At 40.7% G+C, this 20,500-nt stretch overlaps 1 protein-coding gene across 1 annotated transcript in view; it reads right to left on the reverse strand.

The window, feature by feature from the left end:
* Nucleotides 1-12,785: 12,785 nt before the first annotated feature.
* moto (minamoto) overlaps nucleotides 12,786-20,500 on the reverse strand; it is a 55,018-nt gene continuing 47,303 nt past the window's right edge. Inside the window, exons 7-8 of the mRNA XM_055657347.1 lie at nucleotides 17,469-17,649; nucleotides 12,786-16,713 (exon numbers count right to left, since the gene is read on the reverse strand). Coding sequence (XP_055513322.1) covers nucleotides 16,472-16,713; nucleotides 17,469-17,649 — 423 coding nt within the window. The 3' untranslated portion in view covers nucleotides 12,786-16,471. The remainder of the gene's footprint in view (nucleotides 16,714-17,468; nucleotides 17,650-20,500) is intronic.

The raw sequence follows: 20,500 nt of genomic DNA on the forward strand, positions 1-20,500 counted from the left end.
CCTCCTCTGGCGGCTTGTTCCATACACCCACCACCCTTCGTGTGAAAAAGTTACCCCTTGGATTCCTATTAAATCTTTTCCCCTTCTTGAACCTATGTCCTCTGGTCCACGATTCCCCTACTCTGGGCAAGAGACTCTGTGCGTCTACCCGATCTATTCCTCTCATGATTTTGTTCACTTTTATAAAATCACCCCTCATCCTCCAGCGCTACAAGGAATAGAGACCAGCCTACTCAACCTCTCCCTGTAGCTCACCCTCACTAGTCCTGACAACATCCTTGTAAATCTTTGTTGAACCCTTTTAAGCTTGGCAATATCTTTTCTATAACATGGTGCCCAGAACTGAACACAATATTCTAAATGCAGTCTCACCAGCATCTTATATAACTGCAACATGACGTCCCAACTTCCATACTCAATACTCTGACTGATAAAGGCCAATGTGCCTTTTTGACCACTTTATCTACCTGCGACTCGATCTTCAAGGAACCATGCACCTGCATTCCAAGATCCTTCTGTTCTACAACACTACACAAAGGCCTACCATTTACTGTGTAGGTTCTGCTCTTGTTAGATGTCCCAAAATGCAGCGCCCACACTTCTCTGTATTCAATTCCACCAACCATTCCTCGGCCCACCTGGCCAATCGATCCAGATCCTGCTGCAATGATTCACAACCATCTTCAATATCTGCAAAGCCACTAACTTTTGTATCATCGGCAAACTTGCTAATCTTGCCCTGTAAGTTCGCATCCAAATCATTGATGTAGATGACGAACAATAATGGGCCCAGCACCGAACCCTGAGGCACACCACTAGTCACAGGCCTCCAGTCCGAGAAGCAACCTTCCACCGTCACCCTCAGCTTCCTTCCATGGAGCCAATTTGCTATCAATTTAGCGATATCTCCTTGGAATTATATTATTTACAGTGTACTATGTTTACATATTCTGTTGTGCTGCAGCAAGTAAGAATTTCATTGTTCTAGCTGGAACATATGACAATAAAACACTTGACTATCTTCTCTTGATCCCATGCGATCTAACCTTCCAGCCTACCATGCGGAACCTTGTTGAATGTCTTACTGATATCCATGTACCCAACATCTACAGCTCTACCCTCATCAACCTTTTTGGTCATGTCTTCAAAAAATCAATCAAATTTGTGAAACATGATCTCCCATGTACAAAACCATGCTGTCTATCCCTAATCAGCCCTTGCCCATCCAAATGCCTGTATAACCTATCCCTTAGAATACTCTCTAGTGACTTTCCAACAACAGATGCCTATAGTTCCCAGCATTTCCCCTGCAGCCCTTCTTGAAAAGAAGCACAACATTTGCCACCCTCCAGTCTTCTGGCACCTCTCCTGGATTTAAGGACCACTCATAAATTTCAACCAAGGCTCCTGCAATTTCCTCTCTAGTTTCCCGCGATGTCCTCGGATATATCTGATCAGGCCCTGGAGATTTGTCTACCTTCATACACGATAGTACCTTCATTACTTCTTTGACTGTAACACTGACTGCTCTCAAGACACTTCCACTTCCGACACTCGTGGAACTTGAAGGTTTAATTGCTTTTGCAGCCAAATCCCACCTTCTTTCACCATCACATGGTCGTTCTATGACTCCTCCCTCTCATTATCCAGGTCCTCCGTGGATTTCGAATGCCAGACTTAATCTTCTTCGAGTCCGTTGCAATCTCAGATGTCGTTCTGCCAGTATCTGGCGCAGGTCACAGGTTGCAGGCCAGACTTAATGGATGCCATGTACATACGAACGAGTATTAGGGAGACCATCGGGATGGATTTGCTAGCTGCTGTGGGCATTTACTGGGTGGAAATGGGGCATTTCTGCATGCCTTTTCTTTTCTCCACCTCTACCCTGAGCCACAGCAATTGAGGGGTCATTTGTTGAGTCAGAGAGACAGGCTGGCAGCTGCATTGCTTGTTTTCCTGTTACAACTGTCACTGTGATCCTTTGATAATGTGATTTTCTACAGAGATACTTGTGAAATGTCTAACCACATCCTAAACTGTGCTTCATCACCACCATGGTGAATAAAGCCGTCAACTGCATCTTCTCCATGTCTCACATCTCTTGCCGATGGTGCAAAACAGGAACAGGCTGTTTAGGCCCACAAGGGACAGGTTGCACCCTAACTGGGAACCACCATCCTCGCGGGAAGGTTTGCTAATGCTACACGGGAGGGTTTAAACTAGATTGGCAGGTGGGTGAGATCTTGTGCAGGACAGGCACGTGAGAGGCTAAAAGTTGGTATGGAGGTAAAGGTTAGTGGGCAGAATAGGCAAGTGAAAGGCAGAGAGCGAGGAAGGAGGGTTGGTTTACACTACATATTTTAATGCAAGGGGCTTGACTGGTTCAGCAGATGAGCTTAGGGCATGTATAGGTACGAGCGACTGGGATGTAGCCATGACTAAAACCTGGTTAAGGGAGGGGAAGGACTTACAGCTCAATGTTCCAGGGTACAGGAGCTTCAGGAGAGACAGGGGTGAGGGAAAAAGAAGGGAGGGGGGGGGTTGCATTGTTGGTTAAGGAGGATGTCACGGCAGGGTTTCAAGGTGACATTACGGACGGTTCGTCTAGTGAGGCTATATGGGTGGAGCTGAGGAACAAGAAAGGTGTGATCACCTTGTTGGGGGTGTACTACAGACCCCCGAATGGTTAATGGGAATTAGAAGAACAAATATGCCAAGAGGTTGCAGACAGCTGCAGTTTAAATAAATTTGTTGTTGTAGGGTATTTTAACTTTCCCAATATTGACTGGGAAAATCAGTGTGAAGGGTTTAGACGGGGTGCAATTCCTCAAAAGTGTTCAGGAGAGATTTTCTTAAGTAGTATGCAGAGGCCCCCACACGTGAGAGGGCAACACTGGATCTAGTATTGGGAAATTGGGATGGGCAAGTTAATTAAGTGTTTGCTGTGGAGCCTTTTGGGACCAGTGACCACAGTTTGATTAGGTTTAAGATAGTAATGAATAGGAACGGAGCGGGTCCACGTGTTAAAATGCTCAACTGGGGTAAGGCCAACTTTGAAGGTATGAGAGAAGTTGACTGGAGCAGGCTATTTGAGGGAAAAGGAACATTGGCTTCTGGACATCCGGTGGCGCTGTTGCCAGCTGCCTCCGCCCATGGTCTAGTTGTCTTTTTTAATTTTGTTATGTTTAGAGTGTGATTTTATAGTTTTTTTCAGTATTTTATGTGGGGGGAGCGGGTAGGGTAAGGCAGGAACCGTCCTTCAATCGCTTCCTGGCGAGGATGTGGCTATTATCCGAGTCGCGTCTTCGCCCCCCCTGTGGCATACCAACTGAATTGTCGCGGCCTTTCATGTGGGTGCAGAGCTCCCAACGTGGGCGGTGCTGACTTTAACATCGCGGAGTCCTGGGACCCTTTGCCGGGGGTCGCCACAGTGCGAATCTCCGCCCAGCATGGCCTGTGGACATCGGGAGCCGCAGACTCCGGTGTAAGGTGGCCGATTCAGAGGTCCACGCCGCTGAGGATGGTCTCCCGTTCGACGTCGGGGTTCCATCGTTCCCGGCGAGAAGGCCTGAACATCGGGCCGCCCGTGGCGGCGACTATGGAGTGCTCGGGAGGCCCCGACCACGGGTGAACATCGGGCAACATCAATGAGGTGGTTGACTGGATTGTGCTTCCTTCCCTCAGCCGCTGTGGGGATGTTTGTGTTGTGGACTACTGTGTTCTGTGTTTTTGTGTTTTTTTTATTTTATTTTTTTGTACGACTAAGGGAAAAATAATTTTGTTGTCTCTTAATTGAAGACAATGACAATAATTTAAATCAAATCAAATCAATTGGCCTAGTGGGATGTTTTTAAAGGTGCGCTGGCAAAAGCTCAGGATATGTACGTTCCCGTTAGAGTGAAGGGCAAAGCAGACAAACGTAAGGAAGCTTGGCTGACAAGTGAAATTGGGGCATTGGTCAAAAACAAGAATGATGCATGGGACAGGTATAGGCAGCTGGGATCGTGCATCCCTGGAGGAGTTTCTGGAACTAAGGAGTAAACTGAAAAAGGAAATCAGAAGGGCAAAAAGGGGCCAGGAGATAACTCTGGTGGGTAGCATTAAGGAAAATCCCAAAAGATTTTATCAATCCATAAGGGGAAAAGGGTAACTAGACAGAGAGAGAGTGGGACCTCTCAGGAATCAAAGCGATCACCTCTGTGTGGAACCACAGGTGATGGGCAAGGTATTAAACAAGTAATTCTCCTCTGTATCTACCGAGGAGAAAGAGAGTAGGACGGAAGAACTCGGAGCAGTCAATGGAAGTGTCTTGAGAGCAGTCAGTGTTACCGTCGAAGAAGTACTGAATCATGTATGAGCGTAGACAAATCCCCAGGGCCTGATCAGATATATCAGAGGACATTGTGGGAAACTGGAGAAGAAATTGTGGGAGCCCTGGTTGAAATTTATGAGTCGTCTTTAAACACAGGAGAGGTGCCGGAAGACTGCAGGGTGGCAAATGTTGTGTTTCTTTTCAAGAAGGGCTGCATGGAGAATGTTGGGAACTATAGGCCGGTGAGCTTAACATCTGTAGTTGGAAATTTACTAGAGAGTATTCTGAGGGATAGGTTATACAGGCATTTGGATGGGCAAGGGCTGATTAGGGATAGACAGCATGGTTTTATAAGTGGGAGGTCCTGTCTCACAAATCTGATTGATTGTTTGAAGACGTTGATGAGGGCAGAGCTGTAGATGTTGTGTACATGGATTTCAGTAAGGCATTCGACAAGGTTGTGCATGGTAGGCTGCTCTGGATGTTTAGTTCTCTCTCATGGGGTCTAAGGAGAGATAGCTGAATGGATAGCAAATTGACTCCATGGAAGGAAGCAGAGGTTGATGGTAGGTTGCTTCTCGGACTGGTGAACTGTGACTAGTGGAGTGCCTCAGGGTTTGGTGCTGGTTTGTCATCTACGTCAATTATTTGGATGAGAACATACAGGGCAAGATTAACAAGTTAGCTGATGATACAAAAGTGAATGGTTTTGCAGATACTGAAGATGGTTGTGAAAGATTGCAGCAGGATCTGGATCGATAGGCCAGGTGGGTGGAGGAATGGTTGATGGAATTTAATACAGAGCAGCGTGTGGTGTTGCATTTTGGGATATCTAACAAGGGCAGGACCTATATAGTAAATGGTAGGCCTCTGGGGAGTGTTGTAGAGCAGAAGGATCTAGGAGTGTAGGTGCATGGTTCCTTGAAAGTCGAGTCTCAGGCCGATAAGGTGGTCAAAAAGGCTTTTGACACATTGGCCTTCATCAGTCAGAGTATTGTGTATAGAAGTTGGGAGGTCATGTTGCAGTTGTATAAGATGTTGGTGAGACTGCATTTAGAATATTGTGTTCACTTCTGGGCACCATGTTATAGGAATGATATTGTCAAGCTTGAAAGGGTTCAGAAAAGATTTGTGAGGATGTTGCCAGGACTTGAGGGTGTGAGCTATAGGGAGAGGTTGAGTAGGTTGGGTCTCTATTCCTTGGAGTGCAGGACGATGAGGGGTGATCTTATAGAGGTGTACAAAATCATGAGAGGAAAAGATCGGGTAAATGCGCAGAGTCTCTTGCCCAGAGTAGGGAAATCGAGGACCAGAGGACATAGATTCAAGGTGAAGGGGAAAAGATTTAATAAGAATCCGAGGGGTAACTTTTTCATATAAAGGGTGGTGGGTGTTTGGAACAAGCTGCCAGAGGAGGTAGGTGAGGCTGGGACTAAAGGGCCTGTCCCACGATGCGAGTTCACCCAAGAACTCTCGTGAGTTAAAAAAAAATTCAAACTCGTGGTAAGTACGTAGAATGTATGTAGCAGGTACGTCGGAGCTCGTGGATGTCTCGTAGCGGCTCGTGATGGTAACGGCAGGTACTCAGGAAACGCGGAAACTCGTGAAGTATTTTCAATAGTGTGAAAAATTTCCAAGAGTAAAAAAATACCTGTGATGAGGTACCACGAGTTTGATTTTTTTTAAATTCGGGAGAGCTCTTGGGTGAACTCGCATCGTGGGACAGGCCCTTAAGGTTGGTGGGTGTTTGGAATAAACTGCCAGAGGTGGTAGTTGAGGCTGGGACTAACGGTGGTAGGTGCATGGAACAAGCTGCCAGAGGAGGTAGTTGAGGCTGGGGCTATCACATAGTTTAAGAAACAGTTAGACAGGTACATGGATAGGACAGGTTTGGACGGATATGGACCAAGTGCAGGCAGGTGGGACTGCTGTAGCTGGGACATTGTTGGCCAGTGTGAGCAAGTTGAGCCGAAGGGCCAGTTTCCACACTGTATCATTGTATGACTCTAATGCCTATGCCAAATGGCCAAGGAGCACGATCTTTGCCATCCACCCCACCAGATTCTGCCTTTAGTGGATCGCCTTTTGCAATTTCTACCAGCTCCACTAAGATCCCAATCAGATACACCAAATCCCCTCCACTTCAGTGTTTCAAAGGGAAACTTTGTTTTGCCACCAACCACACTCCATTTCTCAACACTTTATACCACTGTAAGAGAAGCAGTGCTGGTCCTATCATCCATTCCCACCATTTATGAACTCAACCAACCAATCTAGCAATGATTCACTAGATTTCTTCCAATCCATTGTATTCCATTTGTTTTTCACAACGTTGCTTCCTTTGTATGGGATAACCCAATGCAGATTATACTTGCATATAGTTATATTGTATACACTGATTTGCAAAGCACTTGCTTTGGTGCGAGTGGTGATCCATGGTGCGAGGGGGAAATGGGAATGGGGGTGTCCATGAGCTTCCAATTGTCTAGCTATCAATTGACGACCTGCACTGTTATAACGAGGTTCAATGTAAGCTTGGATGTAAGCAATGTACCTCACCTTCTTTCTGGCCACATTATAGATTTCTCGATCTTAGCAAATTCCCTCTTCATATAACTTGCTTTCTCTATATCACAACTGACATTTCCTTCTGAAAATCAAATTGCTGAGTGTTTCTCTTTCAAATAACAGCACAGCCTGATCTACTGGACATGTCCAATTGCCCTTAAATTTGTAATATATGACAATTTGTGTGTATTACCACCCTCCAACTTTCTGATTCCCTCCCCACCACTCCTCTCCCCAACTAACCCATTTGAAGGAATCTCCACAGAAATCCCAGCAACACCCATATCACAGAAATTCCATTTGTCCTAGTCGTCCCAACTAGCTCTGCCTGCCCCACCCCTCCCCATTCTTGTCCACTTAAAATTAACATATTTTTGTCTTTTCCAGTTCCGATGAAACGTCTTCGATCTGAAATGTTATTTATTTTTCCAGTTGTTGCCTTGCCTGCTCATTGTTTCCAGCATTTTCTTGCTTATATCTGATGTTTTTTGATTTTCAAAGATCACTGTCATCTTAAAATCGAAATGTTGCTTGGATACTGTTTATGAATGATCCACAGCAACACACACATGGTAAAGATCAATCTTTATTTCATAGGCAAACAAGAACATCCCAACAGCCAGCTGCTCGCATCTAGCTCCGCTGACTTGTGAGAGAGAGCGAGCGAGTTAGCTGACCTTGTGTAGTACCGTAATACCATGTAACCGGTGGCATGCACATATGTGTAGTGGAGATAATAAATGGCATGAATTAATAAAGGTTAATCTACATCATAACTCTGAAAGAAGCAAAGCATATATATATAGTGGTCAGTGGGGCATATTGTAAAACACCAGTATAAGGTGCGGCATTTATTATTTTACTGCATATGTGAGCACATAAAACTAAACGGGTCATGCACAGTTCAAGTGTAGCTGGTAAATTTTCCAATCAGCTGGTTTGGATTGCAGACATGACCTGCACGTGTACAGTAATACCCCTCAACCTTCACCGAGGGAGCAAGTCCCTTATCGGGCGAACACGGAGAAGACACCGGTGGAGATGGGGCACTGGGGAAGGCAGGGATGGCGCTGGCACCGGCAGAGGAATTGCTGGAGTAGCATTCGCGGAGCATGAGGGAAGACTGGCGGGCTGGTCTGGGTAAAGACGTGGAGGTGCCGGTTCATTAACCAGGCGGTGTTGGCGGGTTCGCCGATAGATGCCATTGTCAATACTGACCAAGTATGAGCGTGGTTCTGCGGTGGACCTCAGAATGACTCCGAGGCGATCGTAACCTCAGAGTGACCACAAGCGAACAACCTGTCCCTTGTTGAGTGGTTGAAGCGGTCTCCTTTGGAGGCGTAGGTTCAGATCCCACTTCTGACACCATGTTTATGAATGATCCACAGCAACACGCACATGGTAAAGATCAATCTTTATTCCATAGGCAAACAGGAACATTGCAACAGCCAGCTGCTCGCATCTAGCTCCGCTGACTTGTGAGAGAAAGAGAGCGAGTTAGCTGGCCTTGTGTAGTACCGTAATACCATGTAAAGGGTATATGTGTAGTGGAGATTATAAATGGCATGAATTGATAAGGGTTAATCTACAGATGCTTTCTAAAAATTGTTTTACAGAAATGATTAAATTTCTCAATTATCAATTTAGGGATGCAGATTCCATTAAATGAAAATATTTTATGTACTGAAGCTATTGACTTTGAGTGGAGAATGGGCTATGGGGCTAACAGTTAAAGATAGTGTGCTGGAAGACCTCAGTGGATCAAAGACAGCAGCTCTGTAGAACATGGATAGGTGACATTGTTGGTCAGGATCCGTCAGACTGATTGTAGTTGGGCGAAGAATGCTGGAAGAGAGGGTGGGACAAAGTCTGGTAAGTGATCGATGGATACAGGTGGGGGGGGGGGGGGGGGGGCTTTTGGCAGATGGTTGGTCAAAGGCCAGAAAAAAAAAGACAATGTGTGACATGAGGGTACAAGAGGCACAAATTATGAAGCCAGAGAAATGAATATAGGGAAAGGAATGAGGTGGGGCATAGAGGGGGGGGGGGGGGGGGGGGGGGGGGGGGGGGGGAGGTCTTTGCAGGTTGTAAGTCTATAAGTAAATCAAGGAAATAAGAAACAAACAAAATAAGAAAAGTAGCTGAGGCCAAAATCAGATGTCACAACCTCATTGATTGGCTTGAGAGACTGTATGACCTGCTTCTAAGTTCATAAGTGATAGGATCTTCTCCGTGGAGTGTCATCTTGTCGTGGTGAAGCTTGTGTGGGCCTGAGATCCTGAGAGCGATGCCGTCTGGAGCTTTGCTCCTGGTAGGGCCACCCAAGGTGGTAAGGTCGAGGGGGAGGTCTCTGACGAAGAGCAATCCAACCAAGACCTCAACGGTGGAACAGGCGGAGGACGATGGCTGACCTTAGTGGAGCGTCAAAACAGCTGGGAAGGCGGATGAAGGCTGCAGCAGAAAAGGGTCTCCGGTCGTGTTGGACTCATATCCTGCCACCATATCCTGACCCAGATCTGTCAAGGACCGTAGGGTGGGTGTCTCTGCACCAGTCTCTTCACGTTAATCAAAGTCACGCACAGGCGTCCTCCATATAGCATCCTGGAGGGGTGAAGATAAACACCAAATGCAAACCTCCGCTGCCTTGTGGCTATTACCTTATTCAGCAAAGGCGAAGACTGGATCTGCGGAATACGAGACCACCATTTGGCGGTCCAACGGGTAGGAAGGTGGACCCAGCAAAGCATCGTGGAGCGCAATTAGGGCACAATATTCACGTAGAACACTGGTGGCCATCCACTGCATCCTCACCTATCGCCAGCCGTCTTGACTACGTCTTCCCACTGCTTCCAGATAGGCCGGGCGAAGCAAGATCACCACAGGAGCACGTGCAGCTGAGAAGCGCAACTGCAGAAGCTCAGAGGAAACGCGCTACGCGTAAGGCTCGAGCCACTTCCAACTTCTACTGCAGCACCTACCCAACTGTGTCCCATATGCGAGCGAGCATTCTGGGCCCGGATCGGTCTCACCAGTCACCTCCGGACCCACAAACAAAAATACTTTAGTCATGGTCTTATTTGACTATGAAGAACGATCAACAAGTGACTGTATGACCTGCTTCTAAGTTCATAAGTGATAGGATCGTCTCCGTGGAGTGTCATCTTGTCGTGGTGAAGCTTGTGTGGGCCCGCCCTCGGGCTCCTCCTCCTCCCCCTTTTCCTTCCTTCTCCCCCCCCCCCCCACCCCCATCAGTCTGAAAAAAAGCCTATTTCCTTCGCTCCATAGATGCTGCTGCACCCGCTGAGTTTCTCCAGCAATTTTGTGTACCTTCGATCTTCCAGCATCTGCAGTTCCTTCTTGAACACAAGTGATAGGAGCAGAATTAGGCTATTCGGCCAATCAAATCTACTCCGCCATTCTATCTCTCCCTCCGAATCCCATTCTCTTGCCTTCTCCCCATAACCCCTGGCACCTACTAGTACTGCTGAAGGTATAGAAGTTGTGCTTATACGTAAGGAGCCTTCATGAAGTAATGGGATATATGTGTGTTGATTGCTTAATAAATCTTGAGAAATGCATCTTCAAAGCAATCACAAGTAGTTGGTCAATAACTAAATATTGGCTTATTGAGCTAGGATCATTGGAAAAAATGTTGTGGGTTATATTGAAAATCTAAATCTTATTATTCTACATTACTACCTCTTGTGATTTTTCACAAGTCAGGAGTCAATATTGAAATTTCTCTGGTCATCTTGGTCAAGTGATGAGAGCTTTCTGGAAATTAGTTGGGTATGAGCAATTAGTAGATGAGAACAAAAATCTGACATTATAAATTCTGGATGGTGGATAAGCGTGATAGTATTTTAAGATCAGATCTTCATTGAAACTGTTTCACGGTTACATTAATGATGGTACAGAGTGCAGCCGCAACATAGTGCAAAAGTTGGAATAAAGTACACACAGTAATTGGGTGAAGTTGAGGAAAGGAAGTGCTGCTTTGGTAATTTTTTCATTGGGATTAAATTTGAAGAGTATTCTTTGGGTATTTGGTCAGAGTGTGGTGAACTTTACATTTAATCCTCCACCTGAGACTGGGAAGGTAAAATCCATTTAAAAATATAAGGTAGATAGATCTGGAGGCATTATGTGTGTCTCTAAAGCCAGTACTTGATGTGACAGGGTGGTGAAGGGTTGGACATCTTGAAGAATTGCAACCCAGAACATGGCTAAAGAACCAAATTGGGAGAAAAAGATTAGGTTAGAAATGCAATATTGATTTCATAGTTTGTGGGAAGGAGATGCTAGAGGTATACAATGGTACGTCCTTAACCTTAAATATAAGTTTCAAATGTGTTGCCTCTTTGGTGCTAGGATAAAAAATGCCAAGGAGACAGCACCAAACATTTTTGGTATGGATATGGAAAATTGGAGCAGCCAGCATTACTGGTTCATGTCAGAACTAGCAACATGGAGAAGGATTGAGGTCTTGGAATTGGGGTGTTTTCGAGAAAGTTTTAAGAAGTACAATTTTAAAATGAGCCCACCCTGGAATATGCCCAATTTCACGTTAGAGTGAAAAGACCAAGTGAATTAATGCACTGTTAAAGGTTGAGCGTTAAAGGCTTCTGATTTTTGCAATCAAAGTGCTCAGAAACGAGAGGAGGGTGGTGGGAGGGTGAGAAGCAATAAACATGGTCCCTTGCTACTGCCATTCTGGTTTTTAAAAATTTCCACTAGAAAGATGGCAGGACTAGTTAAGTAAAGTGTCCTTTCTGAAGTATCTTTACTGAAGCATAGGTGTTTGCTGAGGGTCAAGTGCTTCATGTTGACTTGGCCTGATAAGCCTTCCTCTCTTCCAGTGGTTTAGCCTGCCCTACGCCTCTCTGCTCATTATCTTGTTGCAGACTCCAAAAGAAAAATGCAGAAGCCTTGAGACCTTTAGTTTCAAGGAAATGTAGTAACAGCAGATGCTGGAATTTTGAGCACAAGCAGCATCTGTGAAACATAGAAAATAGGTGCAGGAGTAGGCCATTCGGCCCTTCGAGCCTGCACCGCCATTCAATATGATCATGGCTGATCATCCAAATCAATATCCCATACCTGCCTTCTCTCCATACCCCCTGATCCCTTTAGCCACAAGGGCCACATCTAACTCCCTCTTAAATCTAGCCAATGAACTGGCCTTAACTACCTTCTTTGGCAGAGAATTCCACAGATTCACCACTCTCTGTGTAAAAAATGATTTTCTCATCTCGGTCCTAAAAGACCTCTTATCCTTAAACTGTGTCTCCTTGTTCTGGACTTCCCCAACATCGGGAATAATCTTCCTGCATCTAGCCTGTCCAACCCCTTAAGAATTTTGTAAGTTTCTATAAGATCCCCCCCCAATCTTCTAAATTCTAGTGTGTACAAGCCGAGTCTATCCAGTCTTTCTTCATATGAAAGTCCTGCCATCCCAGGAATCAGTCTGGTGAACCTTCTCTGTACTCCCTCCATGGCAAGAATGTATTTCCTGTGCTTTCTATTAAATTCTGCAACTTTTAAGGAAGTAGTAAACATGATTTAACAAAGAGTGATTGAACAACTAACCTGCAAATACTTGATAAAATCCCTTAAATTAGTATTGGGGAAGTTCTTTCCGTTTGCTGAAGATATGTTTAACCAAGCAATGTTAATGCATAACCATTTCCTAATGTGTAAAACAGTAATCAGTATGCACTGACATCAAATCAGAATTGAAGGAACAAGAGATGCTGGAATCTAGAGTAAAATAAAATAGAGTTGCTGGATGAAGTCTACAAGTCAGGCAACATTTGTGGAGGGACAGTTGAAGTTTCCAATTTTGATGGGGCACCTCGAACCAAAATGGCGACTGCAAATGCTATCTGATTTGCTGAGTTCCTCTAAAAGGTTTCCTATTTTAAAATTGGGAACAATATGCTGACTGACATTATCTGATTATTCTGTGTGTTTCTGGGAGGCAAAACTCCCCAATATTCTTTGTGCTGGAAATGTCACAATGATGGAAGAAATTTGGCATCCATAACACAAACAATTTGTGGCCAATGCATTTCTGTTATTTACTTTTATCTGAGTTACTGTACTCCATGCTGATTCTGGGATTAATTTATTTAGCTGATGATTTTTTTCATTCTGTTATTTACATCTTTCGCATTCTCACATTTTTTAAATAGCTGGACTCCCCTCCCCCCAATCTTCTGATTTTAATGTTCTCGGAAGACATAACTATTTCTATTCAGGTATGTTAAACATTCCACTATTGTACATCGTAAAAATGATTAATAATTTAAATTAGATCAATATTTTATTAATTTAATGTTATATTTTCAGTAACTTACACAGTTCAGTAAAATATATCAACTTTAACTTAGGAAAATCAAAAATTTCACCACCTTTGATACAAAGTCAACTTCTTAAATATTAATTTTGGAACTTGGGTTAACTCCATTTTTAAATGACATTGTTTCAAGCAGTCACCACGTACTCTTTTGAAATGCACAACCTTCTGTTGACTCCTCATGAGATAACTATTTCAGCAGTTATGTATTACATTACCAAGTATTTCATTGATCACATAAACATTTAAACATCTAGGAGGTTTTTCATACTGTATTCCTGATCAATTTATCACACATGACAAAGATATGTTTCTTTCATTCATTAATCTAAAGAAGAATTCAATTCATAAACTCAAAGGTCAAAAGATTCTTGTTCCTTAAGTTAATTGTACAACACAAATTACCATATTAAAGATATCTGATACATCACATTTATTTGGACATATCTTAAATATAATTGAAGAATGCATTAAAATGCCTTCTGGATAACATCAAGATGCACTATTAAACAAAATAGTTGAAATTGTTTTCAAGGAAAATATTAAAACCTTATGGTATTTCATATAATGGAAGAAATGTATTATTTTTAGGAAAATCCCTGGAAATCACATTAAGATACAGTATATCTAAGTGACAAATACACCAGGTAAGACAAATTAATTTTGATGATATCGCAGATTTATGTCTCCGAGTGGCTAACTTCTCAAAAGTAATCTAGGGTCAAATGTCTCAAAATCATTTAAGGTATTTCTAAATGATTTTAAGATATTTACAAACATTTTCGATCAATGAATTAGAAATGAATGACAATTTAGCTTGGCATGTACCACCAAATCAAGTACAATACTGTCAAGTTTGAAGCAATTCACTTTGGTTGCAAGTACCACATGTCCTGTGAAGATTATTAACCATTTCCTGACATAATATTAAACTTGTTTGTGTGGACGCATTTAACAGTTAAACGTTCTAGATTTCATATCAGAAATGCAGAACAGCTCACTATTACAAAATTTTTGAATAGTACTACTGATGTCCAAAAGGAAAATAAGCCATCAACTTTTACAGACTGTACACATTATAAACAAGTTGCCTCATAACTACATTAAAAAAAATCTAACAAATACTAAATATGAGAGGCATGTTAGCACTAATTAAAATAAATGTACGCTTCAAACTTAGTAAATGTTAACACATTCCAAATACAAAAGAAATTCACTAAATCAACACATCTAGATTGTTGGATAATGCATTATTTCTGTAGTTTTACTACAGAGGTACAACACACTGTAGCCAGTGTAACATCCACTGCAAAGATCCTCAATAATAAAGTAAGATTTACATTTTAAATAGTACTTGGTTATGCTTTTGTTAATGAAGCAGTATTTCTTGTAACTGTTTTGGAGTTTGGATTTGTCTGCTTCATTTTACAAGGTTTTGTATCATTGCATAAAGTCATTTTTTTGTATTCCTTTTCACTTTTCTCTGAAAATGCTCTTGTTGCTGAAAGTCATCTGCTTTCTGTGATTAGCATTCATCAAATACAATTGATTAATGCATATAATTTATGTAATGTGGTTTCTTGTCCAGTATAGATTCTGTTAATCTATTCTAGCATATACAAGCACAATTAATAGTGGGATATCAACTGCATCATATATTGCCATCATGTAGCTTCTCACTACGTAGGCACAAGCAAATCTGCTTAACATCAACAAAAATGATTTAAACTATTTGAAATGATTTTTAAACATATAAATAAAATACGCATCAACAACAGTGATATATGAAAATGTTAACCGCTCACACCTTCCCTGATGGATAACAACTAAATCCAGCATCTGTCATTATACCAAACTATGTAGACCAGAAATTCAATTCCTGGTCCGTGCTGAATTAGCTTATCTCAGCCACAATAACATTCCCTGGGCTAGGAAATGGTTTCTGTTCGTGATTGCTATCCAAAGTATATATGAAGATTAGATGAGAAAAATATCAACCTTTGGTGTTGATGACTCACACGATAAAGTGATGTACTCAACACGTAAGAGGAATGTTATTTGGCGAGTTAGTATGGGTGTTATTAGCCACAGAACTACAATGTTTAAAAAATAGCCTGAACCCTCAACCAAAGATGTCAGAGCGAGAGAATGAGGGGAAAAAAGTAACGTAACTTAAAAATGACTGTCTTGTATATGCCACTGTGTACCTTGTGTAACAAATTGTTAATTATTCTGTGTAGATATTATCATGCATCTACATAATATTAACTTTTGGCAAAAAAAAAATCTAAACTCTAATTGAAGTGATCCAAGAAATTCAAAGTATAATATATTAACATAGTGTAAACCTGAGGCGGTAATTTCACCTTTCCACATCAGAATACTTATACATCTCATTTGCAATCTGATATTAAAGTGAAATTAATGCCTTATTATTACTCCTGGATAGCTCTTATTCACTGCATAAATATCAAACTGCGAACAATAATAATTAATGGTATTTTCCAATGAATTATCTTCAATATCATTACTTTCATATTTCCAGGCATCAGTAATATATTATACAAAGTCTGTGACCATTGCACATTATCTGTAACTTCAATTATATAAACAGAGGGTCTAACCAGATTAAGGTAATATAAATATAAACAGAACCGCTAAATCTAAACTATGATAAACGTTTACTTAACAGGATAATTGCAGTATATGTACTGGTTTCATTAATCTCCACGTACTGTTGTGGCATTAAATATTTTATTTCACTTATTGATTTTTAGCTCTTATACTTCTTACCAAAAGACTGCACCTTGATGCACTTGTTCATCACCTTCACCAAATAGAGGTCATGTCAAAGAAAGCCATGACCTTTTTTTTATAAATTTTATGTGTAATAAATAACAAACATCTTGAAGAAACTAAAACAAACATTAGATTAAAATTTCCTGACTAAGGAGATTTAGTCACTTTGATTGTAAAGATTTGACAAGAACAGTTTACCAAACCATGAAGTAAAATGATCTTGTTAAATTATGGTTGTGAGATTTTATGTAAGCTTCATATTATGTGTCTCAATAGATAGATATCTATTTACTAACCAAACATGACTACATATTACATCGCTTATAATTACTTTTACTTAACGAATTCATATTTGTGTTACTTTAAAGATAATAATGAATAGAATAATTTATTATGCGACTTTTCAGTCTATTATTTGATTTTCTAGCAGTTCTCTAATCAATGCGAGTTTTTGCTACTTCATTCTTTTCCCCACTATAGTAGTTGCTTCTATTTTGATAGTTTTTGTCTCCGTTGGTCACAAGATCGTGCAGTTCCCTTTCTGCTTCAACTTGGTCATCTGGATTGGCATTTGGTGTTTTGGGTAAAGTCATTTGGAGGGCACACCACAAAGCAGTCCGTGCTTTCCGTGTAGCTACAGCCATTTCTTTGACCGCAATAGCCAAAGCAAGAACATCTGTACATGAAAAATATGAGTGAGTCTATTTGTGCAAATAGTACAAAGCATTAGAGCGCACTGATAACATATCAAGCAGAAGCTGAATATTACTCCAACTGCAAGCAAACAAATTCTTGAAATAGCATTGGGCAAATATTACTATCCAAATTAAATTTCCCTGAGTCAACCTCATTCTCTGTACTACAAATATAATTTGATTGAATGGGTGGTGGAAACAAATTTGCCAACCTTTGAGAAAGAATACAGCAAAGGAAAAATGGCAGAGTAGAACCTTATGGAAAGCCAAGTTAAGCAGAAGGGGTTAAATGATGATTGTCTTCCATTTAATCTGAACCCCCAGAACATTATATCACATGAAAAGTCTATTGAAGCCAGCTGGTTGTGTTGGGCAGACAGGTCACAACAATTATTATTTATCTGTTTTCAAGAGTATCTTTTGCATGAAGTCTAGAAAATAAATCTAATAACATGGATCAAATCGACTTATTGAGAAAGAGCCTCCATTGTCATTGTACCATTCAATAATTCAATTTCAAGATATGATAAATTATGCTGTGGATTAAACAGGCAATGCTAGATATAATTTACATTTCAAGTGGATAAATTATTGCAGAACTAATATTGCTTCTCCACAAATGTTAGTCATCTACGATTATATTGATTGTATTCAGAAATTTTTGAAGTCATAAGTTGTTCAATTACCCTATAGATGACCAATATAAAATTATTAAACAACAAATTTATGATGGTACCTCGGTCATCCTGGTATCTTGGTGCTCCTTGCCTCTGTCTATTAGCAGCATTTACTATTTCATCTTTCCTGCGAGCTTGGGTGACATGAATGGCTTCTAAATGTCGGTCAAGAGCTGTAGAAATATTAGCATGAAGAGGAGAACTGCGGAGGCGTTCCATTTTCCCGAGCAATGTCACAACCTGTTGTTAATATAAGATTTTTATAGCTCATTCATATATTTATGTGATAATATTAATACCATTAGTGTTTATTTTTGTAACATTGACAGAATTTTATAGTTCAACTGAATAAATTATCTGTTGTTACTGTTTGAACACCGACTCATAAATGTACATCATTATTTTTACAATTGCATCTGGGGCTAAAAATTATCGAGGTGTTGAAAGTTTGCAAAATATAACTTACTTAAAAACAATACATAGCCTGCAATTTTCATATTTATTTACAATATTTTTTCTACTGATTATTCTATTTTTACAGATCAAAACCAATGCTGAAATAGCAACATTTATATCAAAATGCCCTTATATCAATATTGTAATTAACCAATATTGTAATTTCAGTCATTCGAAACGAAAAAGAATGGTAAAATGTGTTTATGTTCATTCTCTATGTAATTTTAATTTCAAACTTATCCCAGCCGGAGAATTTGAAAAATAATATTTTATGGTAGGTATCAAATCTTCACTCCCACACTAATATAAATTTATCAACAGACAAAAATAACAATATTTCTTGTCTTATGTCAGTTCACTGCACTGTTGTACCAAACTAGCACTACTGACAACTGGTAAAATATATACATTTTATGCAAACTATTAATTGTAAAGACAATATACAAGCACTCAGTTTGCATAGCACACTATCAAGGCACAATGTGGTCGGCCCAAGTTTGGAGAGGAGACTGTGTTCCTTGAATTCCAAACCCTTTTTGATTGGCGGTTCTAGGTTGTGATCCCCAGTTCATTCTCGGGTTTGGTAAGGGGTTAAATCCTACTTCCAAGACCCATCTCCTTTCTGTTCCTTCTGTTCTCCAATGAGATAGTAACACAATGGTATTCTAGTCCGCAAGTGTCCTATTTTGTCTTTCGCCATCCCTTACAGGTGAAATCTTGGTTGTTAAACTATCAGTTCCATTTTCTACCTCAACAATTGTGTAGCATCCTAGTTATTGATACTGAACTATTCAGGTACAGAAGAGCATGGAATTAATTGCTCCTGATAGTTTTCCCACACAGGTCTTTATCTATACTTCTGGTTTATCCTATTTCCGTAGTAACAATTAGCTCATTAGCCTGCTGTAGAGGACTTGGATACCATGGGAGATGTTAGAGTGGATCAATTGTTTCCTATCTCACTACAACCAGTCATGCACGCAGCTCTCCAAGAAGAATGAGAATGAAAATGTAATTTCACAGCATCACTGTTATTTCATGTAGATCCAGTTTAAATGTGTAGTTATATCAATTTCACAATTTAATTACCAACAATGACTTGTTAAAACTACCCGATAACTTCATGGATCATTAACCATTCTTGTATGTGACAATTCCAAATATTTGTTCAAACTGAAAATTGCCATTTGTTTCTGTTCTGGGATGGTTGTTTTTAACCTATTAACTACTAACATCATTTATAACCATGCATATGATCACATATAGAATTCATCAGTTGATATCATTTGCTGAGGTCTGCTGTATAACCTCAAATGTTATGCACACATTGAATGAATTATACTAGAAGCACTTGTCCAAGTATTTTTTTATTTTCTGGAAGTGGTCTGCCAACTGTGCAAAACTAATTTTGTTCCCAAATGTGCGGTTTCAAGTTGCCAGAAATTAAGAATTGCTATCTTTTTCACATGCTCAGTTATTAATCAGAGAAACTGGTTTTCAGCCTCCTGGTGAAAGTTAATCTACAGACAATACTATTTTAAAAGGACAGCGCATGGAAGAGTCAAGAGTGTTTTATTGTCATATGTCCCAATGGGGACAATGAAATTCTTACTTGCTGCAGCACAACAGAATATGTGAAAATGTAAACATAGGACATAACAGGGGACGAGAAAAAAATAAAAAGTTCAATAAATAACAAATATGGTGCAAATAACAAATAATAATATAGTCATTTTACAGTTCAGAGCTCAAAGCTTATTTATCGTTGTGTTTAATAGCCTGATGGCTGGAGGGAAGAAGCTGTTCCTGAACCTGGATGTTACAGTTTTCAGGCTCCTGAACCTTCTTCCTGATGGCAATGAGTGTGTGGCCAGGATGGTGTGGGTCCTTGATGATTTTGGATGCCTTTTTGAGGCAGCGACTACAATAGATCCCTTCGACGGTGGGGAGGTCAGAGCCGGTGATGAACTGGGCAGTGGTCACAACATTTTGTAGTCTTTTTCGCTCCTGGACGTTCAAGTTGCCGAACCAGACCACGATGCAACCAATCAGAATGCTCTCTACCGTGCACCGAACCAAGGAATCATACATTTTAAATATCTCTGAGCTTCGTTCTCAAACTGGCTTCTCTGAAGTAAAAACTAATTTGCCTAGGTGAAGCAAGGAATGTAATCTTGTTTTACCAGGAGAAGAAAAACACTAATTTGCACCTTGTTATTGGTAGTAACTCATTTATGAGAAATGATTGAGGGTACAACACTGGGAACTGAAAGAGCCTTTAGAAGGGGAAATTACCTCACAGCGAATGACCCGACAAAGTTGTTTATTCTGTGATAAATAAATAATAGCTGTGTATAAAGGATTTCTAAGACCAATAAACTCGAAATGAGATAGTAAAAAGAAAACAACACCAAAAGACATATTGCATTGGCAAAACATATTGATGTATTAGCAAAAATAAAAGGCGACGTATATCTCTACCAATAAAATGCCTTCTCACTAATGTGCTTTCAATACTATTTTACAGGCTAATTATGGTAATGTTAGAAAATAATTGTTTATAATCATAGAATAATACAGCATGGAACCAGACCCTTCGACTCAACTTGCCCATGCTGACAAAGATACCCCATGT

Source organism: Leucoraja erinacea, chromosome 27 (genome assembly GCF_028641065.1).
Source record: "Leucoraja erinacea ecotype New England chromosome 27, Leri_hhj_1, whole genome shotgun sequence".
In the NCBI taxonomy this organism is placed as follows: Eukaryota; Metazoa; Chordata; class Chondrichthyes; order Rajiformes; family Rajidae; genus Leucoraja; species Leucoraja erinaceus.